This window comes from Urocampus carinirostris, chromosome 14 (genome assembly GCF_059441175.1).
Source record: "Urocampus carinirostris isolate Australia breed hairy pipefish chromosome 14, RoL_Ucar_1.0, whole genome shotgun sequence".
NCBI classification, from domain to species: domain Eukaryota; kingdom Metazoa; phylum Chordata; class Actinopteri; order Syngnathiformes; family Syngnathidae; genus Urocampus; species Urocampus carinirostris.
This window is the reverse complement of record NC_142362.1, coordinates 37,160,639-37,177,105: the sequence shown is the minus strand read 5'-3', so window position 1 is coordinate 37,177,105 and position 16,467 is coordinate 37,160,639. Positions and strand designations below refer to the sequence as shown.

General features: G+C 41.3%; 1 protein-coding gene across 2 annotated transcripts in view; it reads left to right on the top strand.

Moving 5' to 3' along the window:
- The window catches only part of LOC148353352 (contactin-associated protein-like 5), a 303,332-nt gene that overhangs the window by 185,270 nt on the left and 101,595 nt on the right, over positions 1 to 16,467 (top strand). For both annotated transcript variants that reach the window (XM_088352165.1, XM_088352163.1), the window contains exon 12: positions 5,061 to 5,180. In XM_088352165.1, the coding sequence (XP_088208291.1) occupies positions 5,061 to 5,180 (120 nt within the window). The remainder of the gene's footprint in view (positions 1 to 5,060; positions 5,181 to 16,467) is intronic.

Below are 16,467 nucleotides of genomic sequence, written 5' to 3'. Positions count from 1 at the left end.
TGTACTAGAATGACAATAAAGTAGATCTGAATCTGAATCTGAATCTAAATGCCAAACCAAAACCTCCAAAAACAAAGAGTTTATTCAAGCACGTATAAGGGAGATGCATAAAAGAGTTTATTAAAGCATCAAAGAAGCAGCTTTTTAGAGGCTGCAATCATGATTCCAGCAAGTAGATTACAGACGCTCCCCTACTTACGACCGTTCGACTTACGAAAAACAGTAGATACGAACATTTTTCGGGATGTCGAAAATATCCGGACATTGCTGTAAGTTAGATTTTTCACAGTACAGTACAGTAGTGTCGTGCTTCTTTCCGCCGCTACCGGCGTGTGGCGCTGTGAGAGGTCACCCAGCATCCACCCCGAAGAACAAATCTGCTCCCTCTTTCTAGTTTGTGTGTAAACATTCTATACTGTATCTCCATCACGCTAAGAATTTTGACATTTTTATTGTTTAATATCTCGTGCATCAATTCAATATGGTTGGTGTAAGGTGTAAAGAAGAGGCAACCTGTTTCATTTGAAATGAAAGCGGAATATGGAAGCTGGAGGCTGTTAGAAAATGGTTTAATCGCTTCTTTTTGGACACTTTTTACCACAGAGGAGGGAGTTGCCTAACTCTTGAAACCTGTCTTCCAAAAGTAAGTTAAACTTAACTTTATTTATCTTTATAGATTTTATTATATTATGAAACTTAGATTTTTTCAGTACAAAACCGTACAGGTTACTTATACGAGATTTAAACATACTTATATAAACCTTAAACATACATTCCATACAAAATAAGCATCGAAGCCATTTACGACCAAAATCAACGATCGTCCGGAACGTATCCCGTTCGTAAGTAGGGGAGCGTCTGTATTTTGAACTTACATAGAGGATTCGTTTCATTTCATTGATCCTTCATAAATAACAAACGTATTTTTACCTTTTAATAGACCCATGTGTGGGAAGCAGGGACAGGCAGGGGTGCTCGAAAAGATGGAAGATATTCAATAACAAAAGGAGGTACAGTGTGTCAAACAAAGGTTCACGAAACTAAAGTTCCAAACAAAACCCAAAGCCGGGAAATAGAAAATACAAGGAATGAAGTAACAAACTAACAAGTGGGCACTAAACCACTAACAAACATAAGAATTGAGTCTCACACCAGACACAGAAAAATATGTATTTTCCATTTAAAAATGTGGTGTATGAATGTCTGTTTTTATGCCATCAACAACATGACCTATAATAACAAGTCTTTATTGTATTTGTTGAGAAGACCAATGCAGCTTTAAAGGTTGGTTGTGCAGACGAAAATAGACTTCCTTACACTTTTGATGTTGTTTTACTTTTTAAGAATATATATTCAAATATTAGCACCCTTTATCAGCACCTTGACATTTACCATGCAGATGCCTGTATCTATTGCTCCAGAATACTGATTTACTTTTTTTTTCTTCCGGAAAACGCAAACTTTGGTATGTGAGTGTATATGTGTGTGTCTTTGAGGGAATAACAGACAGGAGCATCTCTTGAATTAAAAATAGGCATAAATGAGTGTATTAAAAGCACAGGTGCTGTGGATGACAGGTGAGAATATGTAAAGGATCTTTCTGAGGGACAAATAAAGTTTTTTAGATCCTGCTCTTATCTGCCGCTCCCTGAGCAAAAGTTCAAACTCCTCTAAAACTCCACTGGTGTTTGGTGGAAGTGTCAGTATAGTAAATCCTAGGGGCAAAATAGGTTTGTTTGATCAATCTAAATGTATCAATTTATGTTTGCACTATTTTGCCATAGCTGTAACACTTTGCATACTTAGTTTTTTTGTGTGTTTCTAAAGCCCTAAAAAGGTTAACTATCAGAAGTTTGTCTGCTCTCCATGTGTGTGTGTGTGTGTGTTGTGTGGTACACGATTTAGCAGCAACTCCTCTTAGAAGTGCTGACTGAAGGAAAATAAGTGTCCAAGCTCCCCTTTTATCCAAAACAGAAACATAAAATGAAAATACAGTGAGTCTGACACCACACCACAAACAATAGACAATTTCATGAAGCAATTGGTTATCCCAATTTAACACATCGAAAATATTTATCAAAAAAGAATATCGTTAGAAATTTGTGATACTTTAATGCTGTTAATGGTGATGGTGCCATGTGTTAATGAGAATGTCTAACAACTATGGGTGGGCAGATTTATCCAAATATCAAAATAAGTGATACTAAGCAAGTACTTGGATCAGATCAATAATATTGTCCTGGAATCTTCGCTCCTCCTTCAAAATTCTCAGAGAGCCACTTCTCTGCATAGATCGCGCAGCTCTTCTCTCTCTCTCGAAGCACTTCTGGCCACTCTATAAGTTAATGCCTGAGTGGGTGACTGACAAACACACTCCTAATCTCTACCTGGCCTGCTGCTGCACCCTGCCTGTCAGGCAGAACAGAGGGGCAAATACATGTTCCAACTCCTACTATTAGCTAATAATGATCAAGGCAAATAGGAAGCACGGTGTGGACATTGTTCAACTACAAAAAAGGAAAATGTGCCTAAAATATTTGTAGTGTGTTTCTTGGAATTATAAAATAACTCACTGTTAACAGAATTAGCTAATAGTGCAGTTCTATACCTCAAAAATAAAAACAAAGGAAAAAAATAAAGATAAACAAACTAGAAATTTGAAATTAAAAGAAAAACATCTTAAAGAAGCATAGAATAACATAAACGGAAAGTATTTAACTCATTGTTCATTGACCATTTTTATTATTTTTCCTTTCTTCTCTTCTTTCTATCTCAGTTTTTCTTTTTTTCATATTTTTCTTTCTTAATTGTCTGTTCTGTTCTTTACAAAGAGACAAGCAAAAGGAAAATGGTGTGCTCTTGTGACTTTGAGTCTCAATAGTTTGTATTGTTTGTATTGTATGTGTATTGTGCTTTGTAGCACTTGTTTTTGGTTACATTACATCATACACTAAAATCTAGTTAGATATTACACACTGTCCCCTTAACAATTCCCCCTGTTGTACTCATGTCACATTATGTTCTGTTAGGGCACCTTATGTGTATTATAGGCATGTAGGTTTTAGATGAGGGGATAGCGTCATAATAGTTTGTGGTTTGCAATAATCTGTGGTCTGTGCAGCCCTTTGAGAATCTTTGTGATTAGGGGCTATACAAATAAACATGACTTGACTTATAAAGAAAAATAAATATTGGATGTTCTAATGCTAAGGAATTTAGCAAGCAGGATAAACTCAAAGGCGGCCATAATTTAATTGTATTTCGGTCCTGGTTTGGAATAAGATAATATAACAATTAACCACGACAAAGTTTGTCAAGTACTTTGATATGTAGAAAGAAAAACGTAATTTTGTGAAAATGTCCATCATCTCTCAGCTTGGAGAGGGACTCCCTCACACACACACACACACACACACACGCACACACACACACTGGATCAACATCAAAAATACCCTTGTCTTCTCTGGCTTCATACCAAGTGCTTTTATCTTAATCCTCTCAGAACTTTTCGGGCTATATTTTGTTTGAACAACAAACAAAATGCTTTTTTTTGCCCCCAAGAAATGCAAAAGGTTTTATTGATGCTGGAGCACCCCAGCAGAACATGCAACAATCACACTTGAATGTCGCCATCATGTTACCATTAGGCTGCACATGCTGTATTTAGATTAAGTATAATAATCTTACATGCAGGGTTTGTACGGATGCTTGAAATCCTTGAAAATGCTTGAATTTTAATTTTGTGTTTTCGGGGTCAGGAAAATGCTTAAATATTGGGTGAAGTGCTGAAAATGCTTTAAATTGTTTTCATATCCATGTATCTTAGCAGTTCAACACTATAGACTACGCATTAAATGAAGAAAATCCAAATTTTAAAAAAAGTGTCTTGCTTGTTATTATGTTGTTGTCATGTGAAGAGTCCCCACCCCCTACTGGTCACAACCAAGAGGACAGCTGTATTTAGAAAAATGGCTTCTTTGGCTCGGCTCACTGTAAAGACAAGGTTCCCAAAGGGCTCCTCAGATTTTATTTGTTTTTTTAATGATATATTATCAATAATATTAAGACATTATGCACTAATTTATTTAATAATTAGTTTTTCATAAGTTTTGTCGTTTTCTGTTCCGCTTTGAGTTTTTAAAATGTATTTTCAGATCAAAATGTCGTTTACAAAGCGAGCCTATTCTTATTACTGCACTGAAAGGGCTGCATCATGTAAAATGTGAGCCTTATATTTCTACATGTAGACATCACCAGAACAACCATACTGTGGAAAATAGTGCCACATTGCGACACAGAAGTGTCTTTCTGTGTTGCTATCATTGGTGGTTGGCGTGGTAATTGACCACAATGCGTCAGCTTGTATCGTATCCCATGGATTAAAGGAAACTTCAGCGACCTAACATCGATGCCAACGATATTGAAAGAAAAGTCTAGCATGTCTGATGGATAACTTTCACTACTGTTCATATCAGATGTATACATTGAGGACTTGATTTGTGCGAAAAGTTAAAATATCGTGATTACATTGTAAATATTGATAAAGTACTATCAAAGCTACCATTTTGCCCCTGTTCCATATATGAAACATGTTGGCAAAATCTTGCACTAATATTTCTTTTAGTGTGTTGTAAATGTATTCAGACATGACCACGGATTTTTGTATTTAGAGCGAATGCGTGGCTGAAAAAAACAGCTCACCGTGCCTGGTGATGCCAAACCGAAAAACAAAAGAATAAGCCACCCCGTATTTAAAGCCACAGTGTTTAAGAATAGCAAAGAAGTAGCACTCTGTAGTCCTGAATTCACAGTAATTTCCTTAAATGTTTTTGAATACTTAGTGAAAAGGAAAATATCAGATACCCAAGCACTTTTACGGATTCATTTCCAGAGCAGTATGTTGCACGCCACAGTAGATCATCTCTTAAATCTGCTGTGCAAGATCAGAGGTAAAGTGCCTGTTAAAGAAAAAGATAATAAAAAAAAACCTTAACAAAATCACATAAGGGTCATCAAGTATGATGGAACCGTGAGAGTTTCAACGAGTTTCCCTTTTTCAGCCATCTACGAGTCATCGTGCGAAGCCTACAAGCTGACTGGTGGCTCCTCGGGCTTGTTTTTCCTGGACCCAGATGGCAGCGGACCCTTAGGGGCCATGCAGGTGTACTGTAACATGACAGGTAGGCCCTGCACTAAACAGAATTCAAAAACTGGTTTGAATTTAATCAATCACAGCATTGCAGAAAAAAAACACTATTTTTGTCAACTAAATAAAGCAGTTAACTCATTTAAATACAGAGTTTGGTATATTTGTAATTTAGGACTAGGTGAGTAAACAAATATGTTTGTGGCCGAAACATTGAAATATTGTAAAAAAAAATCGTTACAATAACATTCTGAAAAGAATAAATTTTCACACTGTAATTTAAGTGGATGCTAGTGCGTTGTCCACTGGACAAAATTAAACATTGAATCTTGGTAAACAATGGTAGATGTTTTCATGTATTGATGGGAGTTTATTAAATATGATTTCACAGTTGCGTCAAAAACTCAATTGGGCTGGTACGGAACCAAAGTGCAGAAATACTGATTAGTAAAGCAAACGGTGTGCTTTTATTCGGGCGTGGTTTTGGTCCACAGGATGTCAGGTGGTGGGGCAACAAACTTAGTCCAAGATGAAGATGAGAGGTCGGTTTTTTATTAAATCGAAACAGCGAAGGTGACAGAGTTCATCAGGTGGTACTTTTGCTTCGGAAGGGCAGGCAAGGGTTCTGTAGACTTTAACAACAAAATGCCTGAGGCTAAAGTGCTTGTGGCGTGAAATAGTAGACAACAAACTAACACAGAGCCAAGGGGACATATTGTTTAAATAGTGACAAGAGAGAGTTGTGATTGGAAGGCAATCAAGACAAGTGACCGAAGCTTTGAGGAGAAATAAATATGCCAAAAATATTTAGTGTACATATTGTTGATGGTTTGAACTCCTTTGTCATCACTCCCATAAGATTGGCGATAATATTTGTATACTGTAATCCTTGATTATTGTGGCTAATGGGGGTAGAACACCCCGCGTAACATGAAAATCTGCGAAGAAGAAACATTAAATTATTTGATTGTTGAAGTATTGAATTATTTATTTTCTTACTCAAAAACAAATTTGATTTACAGACTCAAGTATTTGCTTAGCAAATACAAGTACTGTTGTATTTTCTTTTTACAAAAAAAATCTCTATGTCAAATTAGGATTTAAAAAATAATTTTGCCATTGTTTTTATTTTGTTTTTGCATAACATTATGAAATACGGACCCGATCCACTTCACTCAACATGATACTTTGCTGCCATTATGGAAAACTGCATTTACATTCCGGTTCTGTCCTTCAGAAATCAAACATTTTTGAAAATATGCCAAGGGAGCTCCTAGGTAACACCAATGAAAGACTCATGAGGCTCCTCAGCAGGTTAAGAGGGTGGAGAGGTCTATCTTTGTTGCTGATAGAAAGCATCTTACTCTGTTTAGCCAATCTGAATGTAGGACACAGTGTAAGCTGAAAATCTGCAAAGCACCAAACGACCACACATAGAAAATACAGTATATCATGTACTCTGAGTCACTCTGAGTCTCTGTAGTTTGTATTCTTCCTTCCCGTTTTTAGTTGCTCTACACTAGACTGTGACTTCTAGTGCTCAAATAGGCAGAAAAGGGGCAAACTCTGTTTAGCCAATCATAATGCAGAATACAATGCACAATAAAAATCCACTAAGTAGCGAAACCGTGAAAAGTAAACTGGGATACACCGGGGGATTACTGTACCCGAAAATAAACTTAGCCACTCAAAACACAAATGCTTACATATGACACAGGAGACAATATGCTACAGTCTCTCCAATCTTTTTTTTTCTCGTGTTAGCTTCACATAACGATCTCTCAACTTGACCTCAATTACAAAATATGTCCCGGATCCAAATAGCTCTCAGTATGACAACCTGATCAGCATAATCATGACGTGAGTAGAGGATTTTCTTGAAGGAAAAGTCAACAGTCGCATGCCGTGTACTGCAATCATACTTAAGATGGACTACTTGTCTAATTTTGCCGTACAAACAAAGGATCAGCTCGGCGATATATTGTTTGCTTGCTATTTTCCTTCTTATTTTTCATGCGGAGGGCAGCAGGAGGTGTTGGGGAATGACAGGTGCAGAGGAGAATTAATTATGTTTTGTTGGGACGTAAATGTCAGGGAATGCACAGATGGGCCTCGTCTGTGATGCTGAGATATGTCTGCATTACAAGCCAGCGTCAACCTCCAGCCTGGAGTGCACGTGCTTTATGGCGACATTCACTAAGCATATCTGGAATGATTTACAGATTTATAATAAATATTAGACAACACAAAGAAAAAGGCGATTCAGTCCAGGGAAGAGAAATATTTCAAATGGTATAAAGTTGCTCCTCGTAGATTTTAATGAATATTGTATACAGGGATCAGAATTTTCCGCGGATCCGCGGATTTCCGCTGTTTTTGAACCCCAAAGGTTATTCCCGTAAATCGTCTAAATTCGATGAGAAAATATTTTGGGGGGGTGAGGTATGATACGTGACTGTTTCATCACCCCAAGTTAGCAGTTAGAGATCGCGAGAAAAATCGGCAACAAGAAGCGCAGCGCATTAGATCTATAACACACAACGTAGTTTAGCTAACAAATAGATCGACTCCTACCATTGGTCGATAGGTTTGCTGATAACCAATCAGCGGAGCTTTTGTTCAGAGCATTGGCTTTCTCAAACATGGCGCTCCTTCCGGTCTTTTCAAACGGTGAAATGAGTGTTTGAAAAAGTAAATATGAAAATACTAAGAAAAGAAGACGAGGCTTTTGTCTCCGAGATTGATAAAGGAATCAAGAATAAATTTAAGTGGTCATGGCTGGAGAAGACTGTCACAGTAAACGTTAAAATCGGCGCAAAGATCGAGGAAGTTACAGAAACTTTGAGCCAGTTCATCGCAAAGTGTGATGTTCCAGGGAAAGCAAAGTGTCTATACTGTGTCGATCTGATCAATTATGGTACGCGAGGTTGTGTGGCATTGATCGATCATGCTAAAATGAACAAGCACAAAGCAAAAAACTGTTGCCGGTGATCAAATTATGCACTCGGATACGCATTTAAAATCGGCAGTGAAACTAACAGTAACACCACCGGTTCAACATTATTGGCCGTTCCAAATCCTTCCACTTCAAATACTAGCAGCAGTCAACCACTGGTTCCCCTTTGTGACAGAAAATCCCAATCTGAGGTATTTATAAATCTATTTATTTATGAAATGGTTTTATCTTTTGTGTTTATACAATATTTAGAACAGGATAAACAAAATTTAAAATTTGTTATAAACATGATTAAAATAAATTATTTTGTATCATCATGATCATGTTCAATATTACAAATGCTTTTAATGTCAATATATTATTATTTTTTTAATTTATATATATATATATATATATATATATATATATATATATATATATATATATATATATATATATATATATATATATATATATATATATAATACATGGTTTCTGTTTTGTTGGATTTAATTAATTCTAGTGCAATTTTCACATAGCAAATAAGATAAATGCTGTTGACTTCTGCGGCCCCTGGACCCTGGCTATTTCAGCTGAAAATGAAAATCTCCATTCTGATCCCTGTGTATATAAAACTTAACACAAAAGCACATGTATGCAAATAAAAATGCAGTCATAAATAATAATTACCTAGAACTGCCAGCAAGCACAATCAAATTTACTATATACGCATTCATTTTCATATATTAACATGTATTGAACTAAATGTAGGGCTCTGAAATAGGGTTGGGGCTAGGGTAACAGCTAGACTTAGGTGTGTAGATATAGGGTTAGGGCTAGGGTTTGATCTCCATATTAGGATTCTAAAGTGAATGTAGCGGTCCAAGAGTGGTTTGGAGCTAGGGTTACAGTTTAAAACTGGGTTAGGGCTAGGGTTACAACTAGGGTTAGGTGTAGGGCTTGGGTTAGGAGCTAGGGTTTGGGCTGCAGGTTTAGGGTTATGAAATACGCTTTGCGCTAGAGTAATTGTTTGAAATTAAGAATTAGGCTTCAGTTCTTTTGATCAGTGCAGGATTTATTTTTTCTATGGTACTGGACTTATTGGAAGATTGACTTTGAAAGTCTTTAAAAGGTGGTATAACTTGGCCATGAAAAAGGCATAGAAACCTTGCATTTTATTACATTACCGTGCTGCACTCTAAGCTTTGAGCTTTGAGGCCACATTCGTACAAACATTTGGCAGAGGGGCTGGGCTGAAAGAGGATGCCTGAAAAAAGTGCATCATAACATATAACAAACACTGACACAGGGACACTGTATATTATTTGAATACTAGATGTCGCTGTATGATGTAGTGCAACCGAAAACGGGTGTTATAAAGCACAAGAAAGAATACAAACTATGGCATTGGTCACCAAACATTTTGAAGCTGGGTGCTAGTTTTTCTTACTGAGTGTAATGAAGTTGAAAAAGATTTGAGCATGTAAGATGTAGGTTCGTCAAGCCTTTTTATGTATGTGTACAACTCAGATGTCGTCACCATTTATGTGCAGGCAGACAAGCAAAAAAGGGCGGTGCAATATTTTTAGCCTCTCAGAATGCAAACCACAATTCATGATGAAAATCCGTGAAGTGGCAAAACCATGATAAGTAAACCGCGTTATTGCAAGGGATTACTATACTTAATTTACAATTACATAAATCAGGGTTCGGCAATCTATTGTGAGAGTAAAAACCTAAAAAAATACACTCTTGCAAATTTCATCTGGAGCATTTCTAATATGATAAGCGTGTAGATGAGTCTATTGCACGCTAACTGACATAGTGTTATTATTGTCAATGGTTCGGTCCAGTATACAAAGAGCATACATTCCACTACAGTTCACAGTGGATGTTTCACACCAACAGACATAGTTTTGGCTGTACGTTGCTAGGCAATCCTTTGAATGGAAGCTCATGAAACAACTAAGGTTCACTGTTGAAACACTTTATGATAAAGACTGTAATAAGCCAGAAATGCCAGCCAAGCACACAGAGTAATTTAACTGGGTGAGCAGTCGGGGTGGGCAAAGCTATGCACACAGCTCACTTCTGTCTGCCCAGTCAGTTTCCTCGTTTGCAGTATTTTGTGACATTTTTACCAAAGAACAATGCTTGCACCTTGTTTTGAAACCATCAATAAAAAAATGAAGGTCAAGATGAGCCTCAACGATCTTAAGTAATTGCAGGAGGGAGACAAGTTTAATGTGGTACATTTATTGATGTGGGACACTGGCTTTGGCATTATTCTTATTACACACATTTTATCAAATCATCTAACATCACACACTAAAATAAAATCTGAAGATATTTGTCTGGAGAGTGAGTTTGGCGTTTTTATGTGTGTGTGTGTGTGTGTGTGTGTGTGTATATACAGACATATACATACATACATATATGTATATATATACATTTATGTATATATATATATATATATATATATATATATATATATAAATAAATATATAAATATATATATATATATATATATATATATATATATATATATATATATATATATATACAGTGCATCTGGAAAGTATTCACAGCGCTTCACTTTTTCCACATTTTGTTATGTTAGAGCCTCATTCCAAATTGTATTAATTTAATCTCTTATCTCAAAATTCTACACAAAATACTCCATAATGACAATGTGAAATCTTTTTTTTTTTACTTTTTTTGAATTTATTAAAAATAGAAAACTAAGAAATCACATTTACATAAGTATTCACAGCCTTTGCTTAATACTTTGTTGATCCACCTTTGGCAGCAAATACAGCCTCAAGTCTTTTTGAATATGATCCCACAAGTTTAGCACACCTATCTTTAGGCAGTTTTGCCCATTCTTCTTTGCAATAAGTCTCAAGCTCAATCAGGTTGGAGGGGAGACGTTTGTGCACAGCCATTTTCAGATCTCTCCAGAGATGTTCGGTCGGATTCAAGTCTGGACTCTGGCTGGGCCACTCCAGGACATTCACGGAGTGATTCTGAAGCCAATCTTTTGAGATCTTGGCTGTGTCTTTGGGTCGTTGTCCTGCTGAAAAATGAACCTTCGCCCCAGCCTGAGGTCAAGAGCGCTCTGGAGCAGGTTTTCATCCAGGATATCTCTATATATTGCTGCATTCATTTTTCCTTCTATCCTGACTAGTCTGCCAGTTACTGCTGCTGAAAAACATCCCCACAGCATGATGCTGCCACCACCATGCTTCACTGTAGGGATGGTATTGGCCTGGTGATGAGCGGTGCCTGGTTTCCTCCAAACATGGCGCCTGGCATTCACACCAAAGAGTTCAATCTTTGTCTCATCAGACCAGAGAATTTTGTTTCTCATGGTTTGAGAGTCATTCAGGTGTTTTTTGGCAAATTCCAGACGGGCTTCCATGTTCCTTTTACTAAGGAGTGGCTTTCGTCTGGCCATCTACCATACAGGCCTGATTGGTGGATTGCTGCAGAGATGGTTGTCCTTCTGGAAGGCTCTCCTCTCTCCACAGAGGAACGCTGTAGCTCTGACAGAGTGACCATCGGGTTCTTGGTCACCTCCCTGACTAAGGCCCTTCTTCCCCGATCGCTCGGTTTAGAAGGCCGGCCCGCTCTAGGAAGAGTCCTGGTGGTTCCAAATGTCTTCCAATTACGAATAATGGAGGCCACTGTGCTCATTGGGACCTTCAAAGCAGCAGAATTTTTTCTGTATCCTTCCCCAGATTTGTGCCTCAAGACAATCCTGTCTCGCAGGTCTACAGACAGTTCTTTTGACCTCGTGCTTGGTGTTTGTGCTCTGACATGCACACTCAACTGTGGGATCTTATATAGACAGGTGTGTGCCTTTCCAAATCATGTCCAATCAACTGAATTTACTGCAGGTGGACTCCAATTAAGCTGTAGAAAGATCTCAAGGATGATCAGTGGAAAAAAGATGCACCTGAGCTCAATTTTGAGCTTCATGGCAAAGGCTGTGAATACTTATGTAAATGTGATTTCTTAGTTTTCTATTTTTTAAAAATTCAAAAAAAGTAAAAAAAAAAAAACCTTTTTCACATTGTCATAATGGAGTATTTTGTGTAGAATTTTGAGATAAGAGATTAAATTAATACAATTTGGAATGAGGCTCTAACATAACAAAATGTGGAAAAAGTGAAGCGCTGTGAATACTTTCCGGATGCACTGTATATATATATATATATATATATATATATATATATATACATATATATATATATATATATATATATATATATATATATATATATATATATGTGTGTGTATGTATATAGATACATAGAGAGAAAGGCCCCCTCGGATGGGTCTGGCCTTGATGCGGCGAGGGGGCTTGCGTGTTCCAGTGACCCTGGAGAGCGATACCGTCGGGAGCTTGCTCCTGGTAGGGTCACCCATGGTGGGCCGGTCTCCGGGGTAGGTTCCAGACAAACAAAGACCCCAGCGTGTCGGTACGCTGTGAGGTGGCAGCCCCACCAACCGACTATCCTGCGGAGGGCTAACAACTCACCCAGGAGAAACACACTTTGTTGCGAAACTGACCAGAGAAAGAAGCCGGACTGACCAACACGGTAACGGACCCCAGCCTGCCCCCGACCAACGAGTACGGATCGATCTTCGTCATAAGACCCGTGTCGCCACCTGGAATGTCCAGACACTCCTTCGCCCCGGAGCTGCCACCCTGCTGTCCCGAGAGCTCTGTCGCTATAACATCACCATGGCAGGGCTCTGTGAAGTACGATGGCAAGGCAATGGTGAAACAACAGCTGGCAACCATTGCTACATCTGGAGTGGCCCCGAGAGTCGGACCGGCCTTTACGGTGTGGCTCTTGCCATTCCAAAAGCCCTCCGGAGGTCCCTCATCAGCTGGACACCAATAAGCGACAGACTACTGTCTGCTCGATTCCTCCACCATCACGGCAAGATGACAGTGATCGTCGCCTACGCCCCCACCGATGTCGCTGATGAGGATGCGAAGGACGCTTTCTTTGACCAACTCCACCAGGCTGTCAACCAAGCCCCACCACACGACGTCACCATCATCCTCACTGATGCCAACGCCACTCTATCCAGCAATGATCGGTCCCCCGGCTCACCTGTCGGCACCACCTTCGTTGACAGCACAACAAACGACAATGGCAACCGCCTCCTCCTCCTCTGCCACCAAAACAACCTTTGTGTTGCTGACACCTGGTTTCCCCGGAAATGCATCCATCACTGGACGTGGTACAGCCCAGATGGCAGAACCAGGAAGGCATTGGACCACATCCTGATATCACGACGCTGGAAGTCGTTTGTAACCAACTGCCGGGTGTTCAGAGGAGCACAGCTTGGCAACACAGACCATCGTCTGCTGGTGGCCCAGCTCAAGCTAAAGCTCCGAGCCAACCAGCACAAGACTCTGCCTCGCCCCGACTCCTCCCGACTCAGCGACCCCAACATCGCCAGAGACTTCAGTTGCTCCATCCGCCGCTCTCTTGATACCCTGGCTCCTGACAAGCTGACAGACTGGGCGGCCTTCAAGGAAAGTGTCCTCCAGTCTGCTCACAATGTCCTCGGACGCCCGCGATCCTCCCCGAGAAAGCCCTGGATATCAGAGAGGACACTAAACATCATAGACCAGCGGCGTGAGGCCCGACTCCGAGGCGACCTCACAGAGTATCGGAGACTGAATCGCCTGCGCAATGTGGCCATTGCTGAAGATAGGGAGAGGTTTTGGCAGGCAGAAGCCCAACAGCTTGAGTCCGCGGCCAACAACAACAACATGAGCCGCGTATTCAGTCTACTACGCCAAGCCCGTAGCGGCCCACACATAAAGACAGCCCTGGTAAAGGACTCAGACGGCAACCTCATCATGACAGAAGCCAACTGCCTCGAGCGCTGGAAGGAGCACTTTAGCCTCCTCTTGCAGCACAGCACCATCCCGGCTGATCCCACCCTCCTAGGGGCTGCGAGCACAGCACCTCCTAACGACACCTGCTGCACAGACCCTGTAACACCCGAGGAAGTGAGAGCTGCTCTGAAGAAGCTGAACACCAAGAAAGCCCCCGGCATCTGTGCCATTACCGGCGAGATGCTCAAGGCCGGCAGTGATGGCATGGTGGAGTGGCTAACCCGCCTATTCAACCAGGTGTGGGAATCGGAGCAGCTGCCCACCGACTGGACCAGAGGAGTCATCTTGCCCTTCTGGAAATGCAAGGGCGACAGGCTTGTCTGTGGAAACCACAGAGGCATAACCTTACTCTCCATCCCGGGCAAGGTCTTTACCAGGATCTTGCTCAGCCGTGCCCTTCCAGCAATCAGAAGCTGCCGCCGTCCCCAGCAGGCTGGCTTTATGCCCAACCGCTCCACAACGGACCACATCTCTGCCGTCCGTTTGCTGATAGAAAAGACCCGTGAATTCCGTAAAGATCGCCATCTATATATCGGATTCATTGATCTGAAGGCCGCCTTTGACACCGTCTGCCACTCTTCACTGTGGAACATCCTCCAAGCTCTCAGAGCACCACCCAAGATCATAGCCCTGTTCAAGCTGCTCTACAGCAACACAGAGAGCTGTGTCCGTATCAACGGCATTGACTCCGACTGGTTTGCTATCTCCAGCGGCGTTCGCCAAGGCTGTGTGGCTGCTCCCGACCTTTTTAATTGCATCATCGACCATCTGATGTTCAGGGTTAGTGAGCGCATCCCTGGAGTGTCTTTCGGCAACTACCACCTGACTGACCTGGAGTATGCTGACGACACCATCATTCTTAGCACTTCCTACAGCCAGCTGAGAGACGCTCTGGGCATTTACAGCGAAGAGGCAGCGCGGCTTGGCCTGCAAGTGAGTTGGACGAAAACCAAGTTCATGTATGTCGGTGATGAACCAGATCCACCTCCCATCCAAATTGGTAGCGACATCGTAGAGCCTGTCAAGAGCTTTGTATATCTGGGGTCCATGGTGACAGACAATGGGGACCTAAAACCAGAGATTCTCCGCAGAAGAGCCCTGGCAGCATCTGCTCTGCAGTCTCTCTGGAAACCACTCTGGCGGCACCAGACCATCGCACGCAAGACGAAGCTCCGCATTTACAACCTCGCCGTACTCCCTATCCTGCTTTATGGCTCAGAAACATGGCCCCTGAACGACACCCTGGCCACAAGAATCGATGGTTTTGATAGCAGGGCTCTCAGAACCATCGAGAACATCAGGTGGCCCCAGCGAGTCTCCAATAAAGAGCTCAGAGCCCGCACGTGCCAGCCCCAAGCATCTTCCTTGGTCGCACAACGCCGCACCCGCTGGTTTGGCCATGTCCTTCGTCTACCACCAGACCATCCGACACGAGCCATTCTCCAGTTTGACCCAAAGGCCGCAGGCTGGAGACGACCACGAGGGAAACCCCGCACTCGATGGCTCGACGTCGTTGCGGGCGACCTCCAACAACACGGAGTTGCCGTAGAGGATGCAGAACAGCTGGCACAAGACCGCCAGCATTGGAAAAACCTGGTTCATCTGGTCGGCTCAACGCACAGGGACGGGACCCCCCGACCTTCGCTGGAGCAATAAGTAAGTAAGTAAGTAAGAGAGAAAGGCAGCACGGCGGCGCAGTGGTTAGCGCATGTGCGGCACGGTTCATGTCTTGGGAACCTCCTGCGTGGGTTCAAATCCAGCTCCAGACTTCCTGTGCGGAGTTTGTTTGTTCTCCCCGTGCTTTCTTGGGTTTCCTCCGGGCACTCCGGTTTCCTCCCACATTCCAAAAACATGCATTTCAGGTGAATTGGCCGGTCTAAATTTACCCTAGGTGTGAATGAGCGAGTGAGTTGTCTGTCCCCGTGGGCTCCATCACCCCCGCGACCCTACTGAGGACAAGTGGTGTAGCTAATGAGATGAGATGAGACATAGAGAGAGAGAGAGAGAGAGAGAGATAGATATACATATAGATAGATAATGCATCCATCCATAACCATGCATCAATCTATCTCTCTGTCGATTTATCGTTCTATTTTCACCTTTTGCATTTGGCCCGTTATAAGTCAGAACCCAGAAATTAATCAAACTTGATATATTAAACTTTGGGCCTTAAGCCGAAAGTTCGGATGGGTGATACCTGTTCACCACAAGACAATGTAATATACAACGCAGCTGTTCACTCCACATGTCTCGCTGCTGGCAGTCTCCACAAGATTCATGACCAATTAATTTATGAGTGGACTGGAGAATTAGATGGTGCAACTGAGCCGGGTAATCACATTTGAAGCATCGCATTATAAAACACAGCTGCACTGTGTGCAGGTTTAAAAATTAAAAAAAAAACTGCGAGATGGGAAGGTTAATTATCTAATAGAAGTGACTCGATGAGTCAGACCTGGA